Source organism: Equus quagga, chromosome 19 (genome assembly GCF_021613505.1).
Source record: "Equus quagga isolate Etosha38 chromosome 19, UCLA_HA_Equagga_1.0, whole genome shotgun sequence".
Lineage (NCBI taxonomy): Eukaryota > Metazoa > Chordata > Mammalia > Perissodactyla > Equidae > Equus > Equus quagga.
This window is the reverse complement of record NC_060285.1, coordinates 18,579,664-18,596,476: the sequence shown is the minus strand read 5'-3', so window position 1 is coordinate 18,596,476 and position 16,813 is coordinate 18,579,664. Positions and strand designations below refer to the sequence as shown.

General features: G+C 36.0%; 1 protein-coding gene across 1 annotated transcript in view; it reads left to right on the top strand.

Moving 5' to 3' along the window:
* The window catches only part of HCFC2 (host cell factor C2), a 45,811-nt gene extending 29,931 nt beyond the window's left edge, over positions 1–15,880 (top strand). The window contains exons 11-15 of the mRNA XM_046646205.1: positions 2,084–2,287; positions 2,857–2,930; positions 4,835–4,972; positions 6,417–6,602; positions 7,229–15,880. Of these exons, the coding sequence (XP_046502161.1) occupies positions 2,084–2,287; positions 2,857–2,930; positions 4,835–4,972; positions 6,417–6,602; positions 7,229–7,543 (917 nt within the window). The 3' untranslated portion in view covers positions 7,544–15,880. The remainder of the gene's footprint in view (positions 1–2,083; positions 2,288–2,856; positions 2,931–4,834; positions 4,973–6,416; positions 6,603–7,228) is intronic.
* Positions 15,881–16,813: the final 933 nt, after the last annotated feature.

The following is a 16,813-nucleotide window of genomic DNA, read 5'->3' as shown; positions in this document are numbered from 1 at the left end:
ATGCATCATTTCAGAGACTTTTTTTTGTATGTGAGGAAGATTGGCCCTGAGCTAACATCCATTGCAATCTTCCTCTCTTTTGTATGTGGGATGCCACCACAGCATGGCTTGATAAGTAGTGTGCAGGTCCACATCCAGGATCCGAACCTGCGAATCCCAGGCCGCTGAAGCAGAGTGTGGAAACTTAATCACTGCACCACTGTGCCAGCCCCCAGAGACTTTTAGATAGTAACATCTATTAGACTTGGAAATTGGTTGGATATGGGAAATAAAAATCAGTTGAACTTGACTCCCAGTTTTTGGGGTTAGACATTTGATAGATAATGGTACTCATCATCAAGATAGAAAATATAGGAGGAAGAACAGATTTGGGAAAAAGATGGGTTCAACTTTGAACTTATTGTTTTTGAGGCACTTGAGGAACATATGGTAAAGGTTTCTTTTTTTTTCTTTTTTTTTTTTTTGAGGAAGCTTAGCCCTGAGCTAACTGTTACCAATCCTCCTCTTTTTTTTCCTGAGGAAGACTGGCCCTGAGCTAACATCCATGCCCATCTTCCTCTACTTTATATGTGGGACGCCTGCCACAGCATGGCTTTTGCTAAGTGGTGCCATGTCTGCACCCAGGATCTGAACCCGCGAACCCTGGGCCACCGAGAGGTAGAACGTGCGAACTTAACCACTGTGCCACTGGGCCGGCCCTGGTAAAGGTTTCTAACAGGCAGTTGCGTACTTAGGTCTGGAGTCTAGGAGACAGTTCTTGGCTGGAAGTATAAATTTAGATGCTCAAGGTATCTAAAATGTCAGCTCACAAGAGCAGGGACCTTGTCTCATTTGTTCACTGCTAGGTTCCCAGCACCTGGCACAGTGCCTCGGACATAGCTATTTGAGAGATGTATGATTTGTGAATAGTAGTTAAAGCACAGGGAAAATATGTGACGGGAGAAAAGAAAGGGCTTAGGAACACCTGCATTTGAAGAGTCATTTGAAGAAGAGAATCCAGCTAAAGAGATTGAAAAGGAGTTCCTAGGTTAGGGAAAGAACTTAAAAGATTGGTGGTGTATTTTCTTCCTCTGTAGTGGGCATCACAGTTTGTGACTATACATTTATTGTATATGCATGCCTCTCTCTACCACATGACTATAAGTTCATGAGGGATGAACCATGCCTGCCTTATTTCACTGTAATGGAAACAAGCACAATGTCTGGTGGATAGTATGTCTTCAGTATTGTGGAATGAATGAATATAAACTTATAGAAAGAAACAGCTTCAAAAAGAAGTATGTGGTCAGCATTGCTTACACTACGGAGAAGTCAAGGAGATGAAAATGGAAAAGTTTCCCTTAGAAATCATTGACGTTTGCCAGAGCTGTTTCATTAGAGTACTGTGTGCTAGCAACCAAATTTGGGGAGGTCAAGGAAGTAGACTGCTCTGAAGGGAATTAGCAAGAGGAGATGGTAACTGGAGAAGACCTGTGGGGTCAAGGAAGTTGTGTGTGTGTTTGATTGAGAGACTTGATAACGTTTATGGACTGAGGGCCAAAAACTACTGAAGAAGAATAATCTGAAAACCCTGGAAAGAGAGGAAGATTGATGAAAGAAGTTCCCAAAATATGGAGGAAGGAAGGGAGCAAGAGCACAGGAGGATAGATTAAACTTCCTTTGGAGAGAGGTCAGCTTATCCTCTGAAGTGGAAGAGAAGACAGAGAGGAAGGTGCAATCGTCAATACGTTTCTAGTTTAGGGCAGAAGGAGGCAGAAAATTGATGGTGTTCATGTCTGATGATCTCTGTTTTTTCCTCTAAAATGGAAGGCACGGCCATTTGATCTATGATTTAGTAGAGTTCGAGAACAGTGATTCACTGCTTAGAATAGAAGAAGGAGCTGAGAAGTGGACATCCATTATGAATCTAATGCACTTAATTTTTCTAAACATTTTGTGCCTAATTCATATTAATGACATTTGCAGTGCTCACATTTATGATTTTAAAACTAAAAATATGAGGTATTGTATGACAAGAACTATAAGAGAAAACAATTATCTGTAGGTATTATGTTAATATTTGCTATTTTCCGTTTAATTTTAGGTCCTCACACGTCAGCAAATATAGGTGTTCTAAGTAGTTGCCTGGACTTAAGAACAGTAATCCCTGAAACTTCTGTATCCAGTACTGTTTCCAGCGCACAAACTATGGTAACCCAGCAGACCATTAAAACTGAATCATCCAGTACAAATGGGGCAGTTGTTAAAGATGAAACTTCACTAACAACATTCAGTACCAAATCTGAAGGTTTGAAATGTGTTTCACATACTGTATTTTGAACCATTTTTGTATATAAATTCATCAAACTTATTTGTTTTAGATGGGAATTGTATTTCATCTTGGATTGAATCATATATAAACAGATAAAGCATTTCAATTGAAATCATTATAAATATACTCTTTGCTGCCTTTCATACAATATTTAAATCAGCACACACTGAAGTACAATCAGAATGTATCTTTCCTACAGTGAATATATTCAGCAAATTTCTTTTTCCTTAGAAAAGATTAGTTCTAGACTATGGAGTAACAATTCTCTCAGCTTGAATGATTTCTGATTTTGTAAATTCTCATTTTATTCTTTTGCAATAGGAATTGTGTTTCATCTTTGGTAAACATTCTCTGAAGTTCTAACCTAGTTATCAAACCCTTGAAAAACGAACTTTGTCAATTAGTTTGAGTTAGAGGGTCCATATTTCTAATTGTTGTGGTTTTCTCCCTCTGGCTGTTTTTTGTATATTTACAAATTATATTTTAACATGTCTGTTTGATAAATGATTATGTAAGTCTCATCTGATGAATTGTTTAATTTTTAGTTGATGAAACGTGTGCACTGCCTGCAACTAAGATCAGCCGTGTAGAGGCACATGCTGCAGCGATGCCATTTTCTGTAAGTATATGACCTGGAAATGACGTGTGTTTCCAGACGGTTAAGTACGCTTTAAATGCTGAGCAACTTCAACGTAAATTTATGAAAAGATTCTTGGGTGTCCTCTATTAAGGATTTGACACAGGTTGAGAAATGAAGGGTTGAAGAGGAAAATGTTCACAGTCTGATGTTAAGTGAAAAAAGCTGGATAAAAAATAATATATGTATGTATTGTGGCCCCAATTTTATTAAAAAATACACACAACACATAAATTCACACTCTCCCATGAGTCCACACACGTCCAAACTAAATGCTAGATAACTTTCTCCAGGTTGTTGGGCCACAGATAATTCTTACTTCTTTATGCTTTCAACATTTTTCTGTAATGAAATGTATTACTTTCATAATCAGAAATATGTGAGTGTACATATGTGTAAATTACATTAGTGGTTTAAAGAATAAAAGGACATATTATGGAACATAAACCTTGAATGGTTCTATTGCTAGCTACTTAGTAGAAGAGCAACAGAATATGGCAATATTGAGTTAGATATACCTGTAGGGGTAGCCCAATAATCTCTGACATTAGGTTGTTTTATGGGAGGCCGGAATTGGTCTGCATGGCACCAAGCTTAAAATGCTAGGAATATGCCTCACAAGTATGCCAAGATTGTCTTAATTAGATAGATATAAGGATAATACGTGTGTGTGTGTGTGTGCATATACTTTTCAATTTATCATTGATTTCAACTTTATTGCTATGAGCAAGAGTTTTAATTTGACCTAATATTTACCTTTTAGAATCTTCTAGAATTGACTGTAGTTTTAGTTTTCTTTCAATCGTGATTTTATGGATTTTGATCATATAGATATCTTCATCAGCTGTCACCTTTCCAGAATGTTAAGTCCTACTGTTCTTAGACTCTTCTCAGAGAAGAATTATTAAAATGAACTTTTTTCTCTTAAATTTGTTTCGCAGTGCGTCAGCCAGAATGGTATTTGTTATTTTAGTTGGAGCCAGTTGTTTTATAAAAGTGGTTGAAGAGAGTTTTTAAAATGAAAACAAGTTTAAAGCTATTCCTTTTTTTTAAACCTTAAAGACTCTAGTTAGCTCACTTTGTCATGTGTGATAGCCTAAATAACAAATAATGTGAATTATAAGCATGTACCTCTACTGTTATATATTTAAGACAGAAATAAATAACTGAAGTGCACATTTGTTTTGAGCTTCTGGAAACAGTGTCTCAATTATAAAGAAGATGGCTTAAAAAGGTTAGTTCCAGGCATAAGTATAATTCACTTATCACTAAAAGTAGCTTAAGGTAGAGGAAGTTCTTTGTGTTAAAGCAAGGTAAAACATGTAAAATTGTTTAATCTGCTCCCCTTTAGTATATACTAAAGTATGGTCAAATTGCATTTTAGTTTTGAACATTTTTTCTCCTTTTAGGTTTGGAGAATCACAGGTATTTCAAGTGCAAACGTCACTGAATTTCTGCTAGTTGTTTTTGAATCTAGAAATAAGCCAGCTTGGAATGAATTTTTCCTTATTTGCTCCTTTTGGAGCAATTCGTAATGTTACACTAAAGGGATTATCTTTTCCGAGAGAGTCTCTGAAATGACAGTGTTCTATAAAACAGCTGGTATTTTAACATATCACTGATTGGAAAGCATGCTAACTCCAGCTAGGTTGATAGTACAGAGCTACTGACTTGGAGAATGCCTGTCACTCCCTCTGTTTGAATTGGCCTCCCTGTTTCACTGTCAGTTGACCTAATCTGTTAAGAGTTTATTTACTTATGAGCTATTAATGTTGTGGTGTTTAGCCATATACCTACTTGTAGATCACTGCATGGATTTATTAAATCTTGAAATTTCGTGTATGTTCAATAAGACTCTTCATAAATTTTTCTGTCTCTGAAATTAGAAAGAAACTCCGTCAAATCCACTGGCCACAATGAAAACAGGAGAACGACAGTGGTGTGATGTAGGAATTTTTAAAAATAATACAGCTTTGGTGAGCCAGTTTTATTTGCTGCCAAAAGGGAAGCAAAGCATCTCAAAGGTAGCTATTGATGGATTTCTACACTGAGTTACAGCCTCCAGAAGGGGATTTTTCTTATATAACTTTGATTCAGGTTGTTTGAATGAGTGAAATTGCAATCTGTTCACAATCTGTAATTGAGAGTTCTATATACCTAGTTATCTTGTATTCTTTTTAAGGCTCTTTTTATAGAATATATCACAAGCAGGTCATTTGAAAAATCTTATACAATCACTGGGCTGGATTTTGAGTCATAAATAATGTAGTCTGGCCAATACAGATAAGTAGCTTTTTGAAATATCTGTAATTTTGTTACCTGGTGTCTTTAGAGAATGGAACATTTTTTTCTTACCAAGAACTTTTTTATTCCTGATTTCACAATTTAAAAAATGTAAAAGCCCCTATAGGCCATTGACTACAATCTAATTTTTCCTAAATTCTGAAGCCCCTTAAAGAGGACCTCGTATATATAAAGGAGACATTAACCCTGTAAGAATTATGAAATAGATAACAGCTCCAAAGCCTACTGAACTAATTTGTTTGTGTAATAGAGAATTTTCAGAGAGGGAATTGCCAAGGAAATAGATACTCAGTTTGAATCTCCCAAAGATCTGCACAAATGGAGAATATGTCATTTATCATTATATTTTAGTTTCTCTAAGAATATTACTGCTGGTGTCCCTCTTTTTCATAGTGAATTCTTCCAATTATTGACAAAAATAGAAGTCCTGGTTAATAATTTGTTGGTATTATGCCTAATGAAAATTCTCTCTGTAGTTTGATTACATATATAAGGAAATATCTGTAGCTAAGGACCTAGTAGCTGCTGGTATTTCCCAAAGGGAAAAAAGGGCATAAAATTTAGAGCCAGTAAAGCTGGGTTTGAATTGTTAATCTCAGCACTCAACACTGTGGCCTTGGACAAGTCCTTGTTTAACTTCTCTGAGACTCAGTCTCGGAGAATATGTAATATCTGCTGAATATTGATTTTAAATTAAATTGATTTTAAAATGCTCTCTACTACATACTAGTCACTCCTTTTCTGTCAGGCTTGCTTGCCTGTGTGCAAAGGGTGTTGTTCCTGGCTAAACTATTTGGCTGTAAATCTTCAGAGATTTCTACTCCAAGTTAAGTTTACGTGGAGACGAGATAGTTGTTACGTTGTTTATAGTGGTTGTGAATTTTTTGCTACCTTCGTACTCGTCATGTGCAGAATACCCTTATATTTCTTTTTGAAATCAGTGATTCTCGACTGGAAAGGGCACTTTACTTCTGTATAAGAATCACTTAATTTATTGACTTAGTTGCTTTTGTATTGGAGGGTTCATTCCATGTGTGAAAGAAGGAAATAAGTAAACATGAATTAGAACTTTATAACATAATTCGTTCTTTAAAAGTTTTGTTGTTTAATGAAAAAATGATTAATTGCACCTTTTCTTTGACTTTTGCATATATTACATTTTAGATAGGAAATGCAGACGTACCTGACTACAGTTTACTTAAGAAACAAGATCTTATTCCAGGCACAGGATACAGATTCAGGGTTGCTGCCATCAATGGTTGTGGAATAGGCCCTTTCAGCAAAATCAGTGAATTTAAAACTTGTATTCCTGGTTTTCCTGGAGCTCCTTCTGCAGTCCGAATTTCAAAGGTGAGATGTTGGGTTCAAGACGCGGTGATTTAAGTTACTGAAACTTTGTACATGAAGTAGAACTGTCAGTTTAGAGATTCCTGTTAGTGTCCGATGAAATGAGAGATACATAAAAGGAGTGGATTAAAAGTTAAAAAAAATATTTTTTGTTAATCACTCATGATATTTTTAAGGACCAAATTTCGAGCAGAGTTATAGCGTCCAAATTTCAGAAAGTCAGGGAAATCTAGTATGCTTCTTAATATTAATGTTGTTCTTGTTATGCAACCAATGCATAACAAGGAGACTTTTAATAGAACACATGAAATTGGATTCTATTTTATCCTAAGGTCTTGCCCCTCCTTAGAGAAGAAAAGGTCTGTTTTCAGGTAAGAAAAATCCCTTTCTTGGGATAGTACTGGCAGACATTTAAGCCTAGTTATGTTTTTGAAAAGTGGGCATAAATTAAATATTATAGATCCAATTAAGGTAGCTTTTTAAAAATCAACAATGAAAGTTCTAACATCTACTGTGATTACTTTAGTGGAAAGCAGCATTTTATGTTCTAAAGATAGATTCAACATAATACGTGATATTAGAGAAAACTTCAGAACCTTTACCTGTTTTTTTTCCCCCTTCTCTTCAAGAATGTTGAAGGTATCCATCTTTCCTGGGAACCTCCAACTTCGCCTTCTGGAAATATTTTGGAATATTCAGCCTACTTGGCTATCCGCACAGCACAAATTCAAGATAATCCAAGTCAGCTTGTGTTTATGAGGATTTATTGTGGTCTTAAGACTTCGTGTATAGTAACTGCTGGGCAACTTGCAAATGCACATATTGATTATACATCCCGGCCTGCCATTGTGTTCAGGATATCAGCAAAGAATGAAAAGGGGTATGGACCAGCTACACAAGTTCGATGGCTTCAAGGTAACAATAAAAAAGCACCTTTAAATTGATTTTTTTTTTTACTGAAGCTATTGTGATGATGATTATTTATTAGTAACTGGTTATGAAGATTTGTCATTTAAGAGAGTGTTCTCTGACTGTATTTCTAACAGTTATGAATTTGAGTTTGTAAGTTGTTCTTAAAATGTATTTGCTCAATTCTAGATCCAAATAAAAATAGAAAAGAAGAAAAGACTCTGAAAATTAGTATATGGATTCTTCCTTACAGTTATAGCTCTTTTATAAAGGAAAATAGTAAAGTTAAGATAAAAACTAGAAGGCTTTATTACTCCAATATCTTTTATAAAGGCCATGTAACTCAGTCACCCTAGAGTTATTGAGATGATTCTAGTAACTGGCTGCTGTACACTGTGCTGTCATATATAGCAATGTTCTCTACGTTGTAAAGGCCCTGTCTTTGAGTACTCCCTCTTACTTTATTCCACATGAGCAGTGGTCCTCTAGCAACTGTCTTCTACTGGATAATATTTGTGATACTGATTTTAGTAGCCGTTTGATTCATTTCTTTGTTTATCTACAGTTAGCACAGAGCTTAAATTAAAAAAGAAAGAGCAAAGTTCAGAAATTCTACTTTAAAATTTTTATTAGTTTCCAAGAATCATGGCAAAATACAAAAGGAGTAATAGATTTTCTTAATTCAGACCAGGCTGATATGTTCAAATATATTTTTGGCAAAGCGCTTAACTTATCTGGCCCTCAATTTCCTCATTAATAGATGAGGGAGTTAAAAGACTTTACCTTTAAGGTCCCTTTTGGCACTAAAATTCTGTATTTTCATCAGAAGTGAAATATATCCCTGAACATTTTAACATGTGTCTTAATGGCTCTAACTTAGCTTTTGCTGAAATTAAAATGTTCATAATTTAAAACTCAAAATTAAAGTATATGTCCTCCTTACTGCAGAAAGAAAGAAGCACCTTAACAGGACACAGGTTTTGAAATAGTGTTTTAACCATTTGTAAGATTTTTGTAAATGCTCTAAATGTTTTATTTTTGCATTGTTTTTACCTCGAAATTGTATAAACTTTTTTACAACTGAAATATAAGCATTAGACAGCATACTCAGGTTCCATTACAACCTTAAAGATGCAGATAGGCATTATAGATACTCTGCTACAGGTAACTTGTTTTCAACCTTTTAGGAAGTCCATGGTTCCGCTGCCTATTCAAATCTGGAATGAATATACAGAGCAATAATTGCAGAAATGATATTTCAAACTAAGAGCTGCAGTAACTGCAGGAGCACAGGCCTATCTTTTTTATACCGTGTAACCTTATGCCAGTTTAGGTTGACTGAGTAGCTATGTCCTCAAACTTCATGTATAATACTCCCAGCAAAGATGGATTTAACTGTGCAGAATTGATATATATGTATGTTCCAGTTACTAATTTAAAGTGTATAGAATATTTTAATATATAATTTTTGTAAAGAACTGGGGTTTTTATACTACAGTATTTGTAATTAATGTGTCTCACTAATTAAGTTTCTCTTGAAGAAAATATGCAAACTGTTAGACACGTAATGAGTGATTTCCAAACTCTAAAGGTAAAATAAATGCACTACTATGGTGTTGTTAGAATATCTTTTTTGTGGCTTTATGAATCTTTAATCTTTCAATGTGTACTTTACAACAATGTTTACAAGGAGCTTCTCTGGTTTGTCATCCCAGCACCTCCCTTGGTGAGAGCTTCGTTCTGCGTTTGTTTAACTCATATGCTTTGCTTTCAGCATATGCTTGCTTTTTGCACTAGTAGAATTTTAACTTACCTCATTATGATGTGTGTAATCATTTTTATAGCTTCCATAATATGTCTGATATAGGATAAACAAATACTTAATAACCAAAGTTAAAATAAATAGTAAGCAGTTTTGCACATATTAAATGCTAGAGTTTGTTGTATATGTGTGTGTTTAGTTATAAAAAGAATAAGAATGGAAAGTTATAGTGAGTATATGTTTCAAGTCCAATTATTTTAATGATCCATTTGCTTTATGAGAAGAAGATCTGGCTTTTAACCCCTTATTCTCTGAGTTAATTAAAAATTTGCATCTTGAAGCACTTCTTTTAATGACAAGGAATAAGTTGACTTTAAGCAAAGAATAGAATATTTGAGTGTGTACATTTATACTATTCAGTATTTGGTTTAGTTTACTTTGCTTAAATGCCTCTACTGTTCTAGACCAGGAGGTAAATATGAACCTGTGATTCTAACATGTGTCTCATTTTCTAGAGAGAAAGGCAGTCTTTCTATACTGAGGGATTTGTTAAAATAACAAATGCTTTTGCTTTGAGAATTAGCCCAGATTCTGTTATTATTTTTTGGCATTTGTACATTAAGCACTAGTCACATTTATCTCTATGACAAGATTGGTGACTGAAAGATGCCACTGAGAAATCTCTGTGGCTTTGATGTTAATAGTTAATAAGACATCTTTGAGCTGTGTGTTCATGAATAGAATGGATTAGGGTAAATAACAAGAGAAGCGCATTTAGCTTCTTATGATTTGCACATTTTCTAAGTGAAGATCCGTTTGAGTAGTAGTGGGCTGTGTCATGCAGATATCTTTCATACGAGGATTTACACTGAGTTAAATTACTTTTACTCCTCCGAGCTGAATAAGCAATTCAGTTAGACAAGCCTTTGTGCCACAGTCCTCTTCCTGGGCTCTGCACCTTTGGTTCACGTATATAGTGAAAATATTTTAATGTTGCATGCTCTTAGAATTATGTTTTCTGAAATATTGTATTGGCTTCATTTTAGTTTAGTAAACTGTTTTGGCAATTTAACTAGAAATAGGATATTATAAACTCACTTTTATCTGCATTTTTAAAAAAACGGAAATAATCTGACTGCATGTATGAGGCCCCCTGCTCCCTAACCCAGTTGCATAAATATAATCATCTGTAAGAAGGTGAAACAGATGATCCATTATTTCAAAGACTTGTAGACTAGCCAAGGTTGGTTCTGGTTAGAGATATGGTCTACTATTATTGAAGATATTTTTATTTTTAAAAATTGCAGCACTTATAGCATAAAAATCATTTATAACATTGGATATGAAGAGATTATTAGTATTTAAAATTATTGTAGTCATCTGATCATAAAATGAAGTAGGTTGCAAACGAGACTTGGTCTTTGACCATTTAAGGTATAACTAACAGTTATGTTTTCCAAGACTGATTTTAGGCAGTTTTATGTATTGTGTACCAATGATATGCAAAATAAAGCACCTTTTCTACCATAAGCAATTACAGGTGTTATTTATTTTGAACTACATAAAAGAAAAATTAATGATGGCCGAGTAAATCCGTAGAAATGTTGATTTTATATCATTTGCTTAAAATAATATAGGCAGTCTCATAAAGAATGGATTGTGTCTAAAAACTTGTTTTTAAATTAGTTGGTTCTTTTTGGGAGTCATTTTCTTATAGATATGTAAAGCCTATCTAAGCCTTATTTTAGCTGAACTCGTTCACTTGAAAGTAAAAAGGCAAATGGCTCCAAGAAACAGTCTAAACTTGTCACCGCTTCTTTGTCTTCTGTTTACACTTAACTTTTTTTCTTTATGCTTTTCACCCATTTTAACTCACAGCAGCCAGACTTTTATCCTGCTACTCCATCAAAATGGCTCTAGCAAAGGTCACAGATAACTTCCCATTTCCCAAATCCAGTGAATTCTTTTGTTGTACTTAATCTTGTCATTTGACACTTTTAACTACCCCCTTGACACTTTCGCATTTTTAGTTTCTGTGATACCATGCTCTCAATCTTTCTTTATGTTCCTCCTCTTGCCTGCAGTCCCGTTTTCCACTCTCACCTCTCTCAATTCTGTTTTTCAAGATTCAGGTCAAATGTTGCCAATCTTATGAAGCTTTTCCTGACATACTCCGTTTCCGGGTAGATTTGACCCCTTCTTCTTGTGTCCCACCGTCCTTTGTTAAATCTTCTGTCACAGCAGCCTAAAAATTTTGGGCCCTTACTTGTTAGCATTGTTGCTCTCCCTCTGCCAGATGCTAGTCCTTGACGCGGAGACTGGGTCTTTTTATCTCTTCTATTATCAGCCAGTTAGCTGGGACTTAAATATTTTAGTAAATGACTAAAGAAAATTGTCACCTTTACATATCTCCATACTCTCATTCCCCCGTTTCGAATTGGGGTCAACTTGGGAGGGAAGCTTTGAAAGGGAAAGAGATTTTAGCAGATTTACTAAGCCTCTGGAGGAAATACAAACTCCAGCTTTATCTTAACCTACCCTGCTATTACTTAGATTCCTAAGAGAAATTCTGGGATAAATAAGGCATGTGTCACATATTTACTAGGCTAAAAGGGATTTAATATAGGTATGTATAGATCTCAAGAGGAAGTCTTTGATCTCAAAAGATCTGAGCATTTAGTAAAATCAGTGGACATTGCTGGATTATGATTTTTAACGTTGGATGATCGAGAAAATGAGCTAAAAATATTTCCAGAGTTAATCTCTCTGGCATCCATATAGGAAAGCCATAGGCAGTTGTCTGACATTAGAAAAAACTCCCTACCTATTTAAGCACAGAGAGCTGCTGGAGGACGTGGAATACCAGCATTAGAACCACACTGGAATTTGTTAATCCTGTTACATGCCAACTCAGGTCACTGCTGTCACCTCTGAGCTTATAGGATAGAAGATTCTCACACTACTAGAAAACAAGGTGACATTGGCACACCTTCCTTCCGTGTTTCCCAGTTATAGTTGGGAGTCCTTGTACATTTCTGTAACTCAGGAAAAGTTTTTTTTATCATGCCTGGAAAGACATGAAGTACAACATTCTGGGGAGAAACAATACATTCTGTAAACCAAATGAAGAAAGAAAAGGCTATAAAATCCAGGGATACCAGCCTCCATCAAAATAGATTTCTACATCTTATTAGTATCCATTTGCTTCTTTCTTGTCCTCTGCATAACTAAAATGAGGAAAATGTCCACTTATGGGACGTTAATCTCAGCAAAGTCATCTGAAATTGAGTGTGAGGTTCTGTTGTTTTGTGTATTTGGTACCTTGAATTACATTGAATTGAGCAAGGGCCTGGTACTTAAAGTCATCAAATTTGCAGTCTGACTGCCACTCCTGCCAGTACCTCAAATTCGAAAGTCTTGAGAATACAGGGTTACGAAGCCTTTGGCCTCGGATAAGAAAGAGGGCTAGGAAATCACAGGTATGAGGCTGTGGAGGCAACACAAAGATTCCCTATTTCCTGATAGGATTTTGCTGGTTCAACAAAAAGTCTTTGCAGAGGACTCAGAGATGGCAGGGTGTTTACAAGTAACCCCTGAAAATAAAAGTACACAAAGTATGAATTGGTGGCATATCAGATATGAAAGCTATACCAGAGAAGGCAGTGGCCCCCATCCTACCCACTTCCCCTTCCTGTTCTCCTTATCACCCAGAGACTAGAAGCTAAAGGATACGTCATTCTTTAGCATGAGAATTGAGGAAAGCACAAGGAGAACTCTTTGTGTCTGAGTATATACAGGTTAAAAATAAAAGTTAGCAGCTGGTATTTGTTTCTAAACATAGAGTAACTCTATCCACTAGTAAATCATGGTCCAACAAATGTCCAGCTCTGACCAAGAGGATTATCCATTCCTCCTCCTATCTGGGGAGATCGAGTGAAAGTTACCTAAGAACTTGAGAAAGGTTCCCTCCTGATTTATGTTTCCTATTGGAGAGGGAGGAAAAAGCTACAGGTACAATAATTACTGTCCAATGCAACAAAGGTGTGGGTGTGCCACTCACGGCAGCGAAGCATGTAAGAGAATGGGCAGAGTTCTGAAGGTCCAGCTAACAGCTTGATCCCAAATCATCCTGTTACCTGTTGCAGTTTAGCACCCCCTGGTGGCGTTGTCCGTTCCAGCTTAAATATGGGTAAGATTTTGGATCTGGAACTATCTGCTGAGTTGGCGCCCTGTGTTAGACCCAGCTGGGGAGAACGGACCTCCTTTCTCCTTCCCTATTTCCTGGGAATAGGTTGCTGGCCATTTGCTGCCGGGCCCGGTCTACCTCTTGCACCAACTCCATAACCCAAGATGAGAACTTGAGCCTGCCCTGTTAGGGCACAGGGGATGGATCAAATGTTTCAAGGTCTGTTTTTTTTTTTTCAAATTTAAAATCATATACCAAAATTTATAGCTAATTCCCTGAATCAGGAGAAATTGCACCTTAACTATGTCTTGTTTAATCTTCAAGATGGCACTGCCAGCCATGACCTTGGCAGACATGATTGCAAAATTATTATGACATTTGTGTGACCATCCTGGCACCTGTTATTGATCAATGTGGAGAAACAGTCAATAGCCAGCATGCACTTTTTGTCTGTTTGAATTACTCAACACATAAAAGCATTATTAGGAGAATGTGCCAAAGGGAATTTGTACTTTTAAAAGTCAACAGAATTTAGTAAACAGGCAGTGTCTTTGTCAGTTTCTTTTTGGATTTGCATCACCTATCATTTCCTTCTCTGCTTTATGCAAATAATTATATCCAGTAAACAAAGTAACCCGGTAACCAGAATCATGCCAGTGACCCTGAGCCAACTTGGCAGAGCAGTACTATCATACTGCCCTCCCTTTGGATCCTGACTCTGGGAAACTAGTTCATACTTCTGTGAGGAATAACCCATGCTCATTCCTTTTTTCGTATTATCATGTACTTCTTCCCCACCAGTTACGATAACGGGCTGATTTGCAGTGCACAGCAGTGGCTGAAATATGGGGAGATGTTCCCTCTCTTTGTTGATGAAATTATGTATTACGTAACCTTCTATCTTTTTTCTTTTAAAATATTTGTTGTGAAATAAATGAAGATCATGCATATACCCAACCTTTAGCTTACGAACTAGAACATTCTCAGATGCCTAAAATCCCCAATTTTCCTCTCTCCATACACACCACATGAGGTGAACATTATCTGGATTTTTAAATAATTCTTATATTTTTATTTATGGTTTTACCATCTATGTATGTATCCCTAATAATATGTTGTTTAGATTTACCTGCTTTTGAGCTTTTATGTAAATAGTATCATGCTGTATGTACTCTTCTGTGACTTTTTTCTGACATTGTTTTTGAGATTCCCATTCATGTTTATGCATGTAACTGTATTTCGTTTGTTTTCACTGCTGTATAGTATTCCATTATATGATTATACCACAGTTTGTTCTTCTGTTCACGGAGATTTGGATTGTTTTCAGTTTGGGGCTATTATGAATGATGCTGCTATGAACATTCTGCCAGTTACAATGTAAGCTCCGCGTGGGCAGGGATTTTGTCTGATTTGTCTGTTTAGATATTCACAATGTCTAGAACAATGCCTGACATGGTAGATGCTCAATAAATATCTGAGGACTGAATGAATTCTTGTACGTGTCTCCTGGTGCACGTGCACAAGAATTGCTCTAGGGCGGTTGTTTCAAAGTGTGATCCAGGGACCCTTGAGGGTCTGTGAGACCCTTTCAGGGGATCTGTGAGGACAAAACTATTTTCATAAGAATACTAAGACATTATTTGTCTTTTTTACTCTCATTTTTCATGAGTTTAAATATTTTTCAGATATATGATGACATCATCACTCTGACAGCTAGTCAAGTGTACACTTGCATATTTTTGTGTTTTGAGTATCTTTTTATTTCTAATATAGTAAATATTGATAAACATAACCCACATGAACAACAGCAGTTTGAGGTCCTCAGTAATTTTTAAGGATGTAAAGAGGTTCTGAGAGCAAAAATTTGAGGACTGCTGCTCTGAGAGGCGGGTTTTATTTAGTCAAGCTGAACTGTTTTTATGAAGTATTTGTACCAGTTTCCACTCCCACTGGCAGTGGTTGAGTGTCACTGCTCCACATCTTAGTAAACATTTGGTCTTGACTGTCTTTTGTATTTGCCAATTGGATGTCTAATGTATGGTGTCTTACTGTGGGTTTAATTTGCATTTCCCTGATTACTAATGCTATTGAGCATTTTTTAAATATATATAAACATGTTTCCTCTCCTGTGAAATAGCTATTCATGTCTTTTGCCCATTTTTCTGTTGGGTGTGTGTCTTTGTTCATTGATTCACGTGGTTTCTTTGTATATTCTGGATGCCAATCCTTTTTCAGTTAAACATATTGCCTATATCTTCTCCCAGTTTGTGTATTATCTTTTGTAATTGTGTTAAACTGTTGGTAGCTTGGAGAAAACTGCTATCTTTTCAATAATGAGTCTTCATAGCCAAAAATATTGTGTATCTCTCCATTTATGATCTTAATATCTCTCAATAAACTTTAATAATTTTTCTCCGTAAAGTCCTTGACGTCTTATATTAGATTTCTTCCTAGGAGTTTTATATTTTTTAATGCTATGGTAAGTTTTTTAAAATTATGCTTTCTGTCCTAACTGGTTGTTGCTGATTATGGATATATTGTTACTATGTGCTGATTTTGGATCCAGCAACCATGCTAAATTTTTCTTAGTTCTAATAATGTATCTAGATGTTCTTTTGAATTTTTTTATATAATCATATCATCTGTAAATAGTGGTAGTTTTCTTCTTTTCTGATCCTTCTACCTTATTGGAAATTTCTTTCTACACTTCTGCACTGGCTAGAACCTGTAGTACAACGTTGAAAAGAACTGATAATGAACATCCTTGTCATAGCCTCAATTTAAAGAGAATGCTTTCAACAGTTTTTTTGTTTTTTTTCCCATAAATGGCCTTTATCAGATTAAGGAGATTCTCTCCTATTTCTAGTTTGCTAATAGTTTTGTTATGAATGGATGCTGAATATTATTGAATGCTTTTTTCCCCCTCATCTATTTAAATGGTGGAATTGTTTTTTGTTGTTTTTTTTTTAAAGATTTTATTTTTTTAATTTTTTTCCTTTTTCTCCCCAAAGCCCCCCAGTACACAGTTGTATATTCCTCGTTGTGGGTCCTTCTAGTTGTAGCATGTGGGACGCTGCCTCAGCGTGGTTTGATGAGCAGTGCCATGTCCGTGCCCAGGATTCGAACCAACGAAACACTGGGCTGCCTGCAGCGGAGCGCACAGACTTAACCACTCGGCCACGGGGCCAGCCCCTGTTTTTTTTTTAAAGATTTTATTTTTTTCCTTTTTTCTCCCCAAAGCCCCCTGGTACATAGTTGTATATTCTTAGTTGTGGGTCCCTCTAGTTGTGGTATGTGGGATGCTGCCTCAGCGTGGCTCGACGAGCAGTGCCATGTCCGCGCCCAGGATTTGAACCG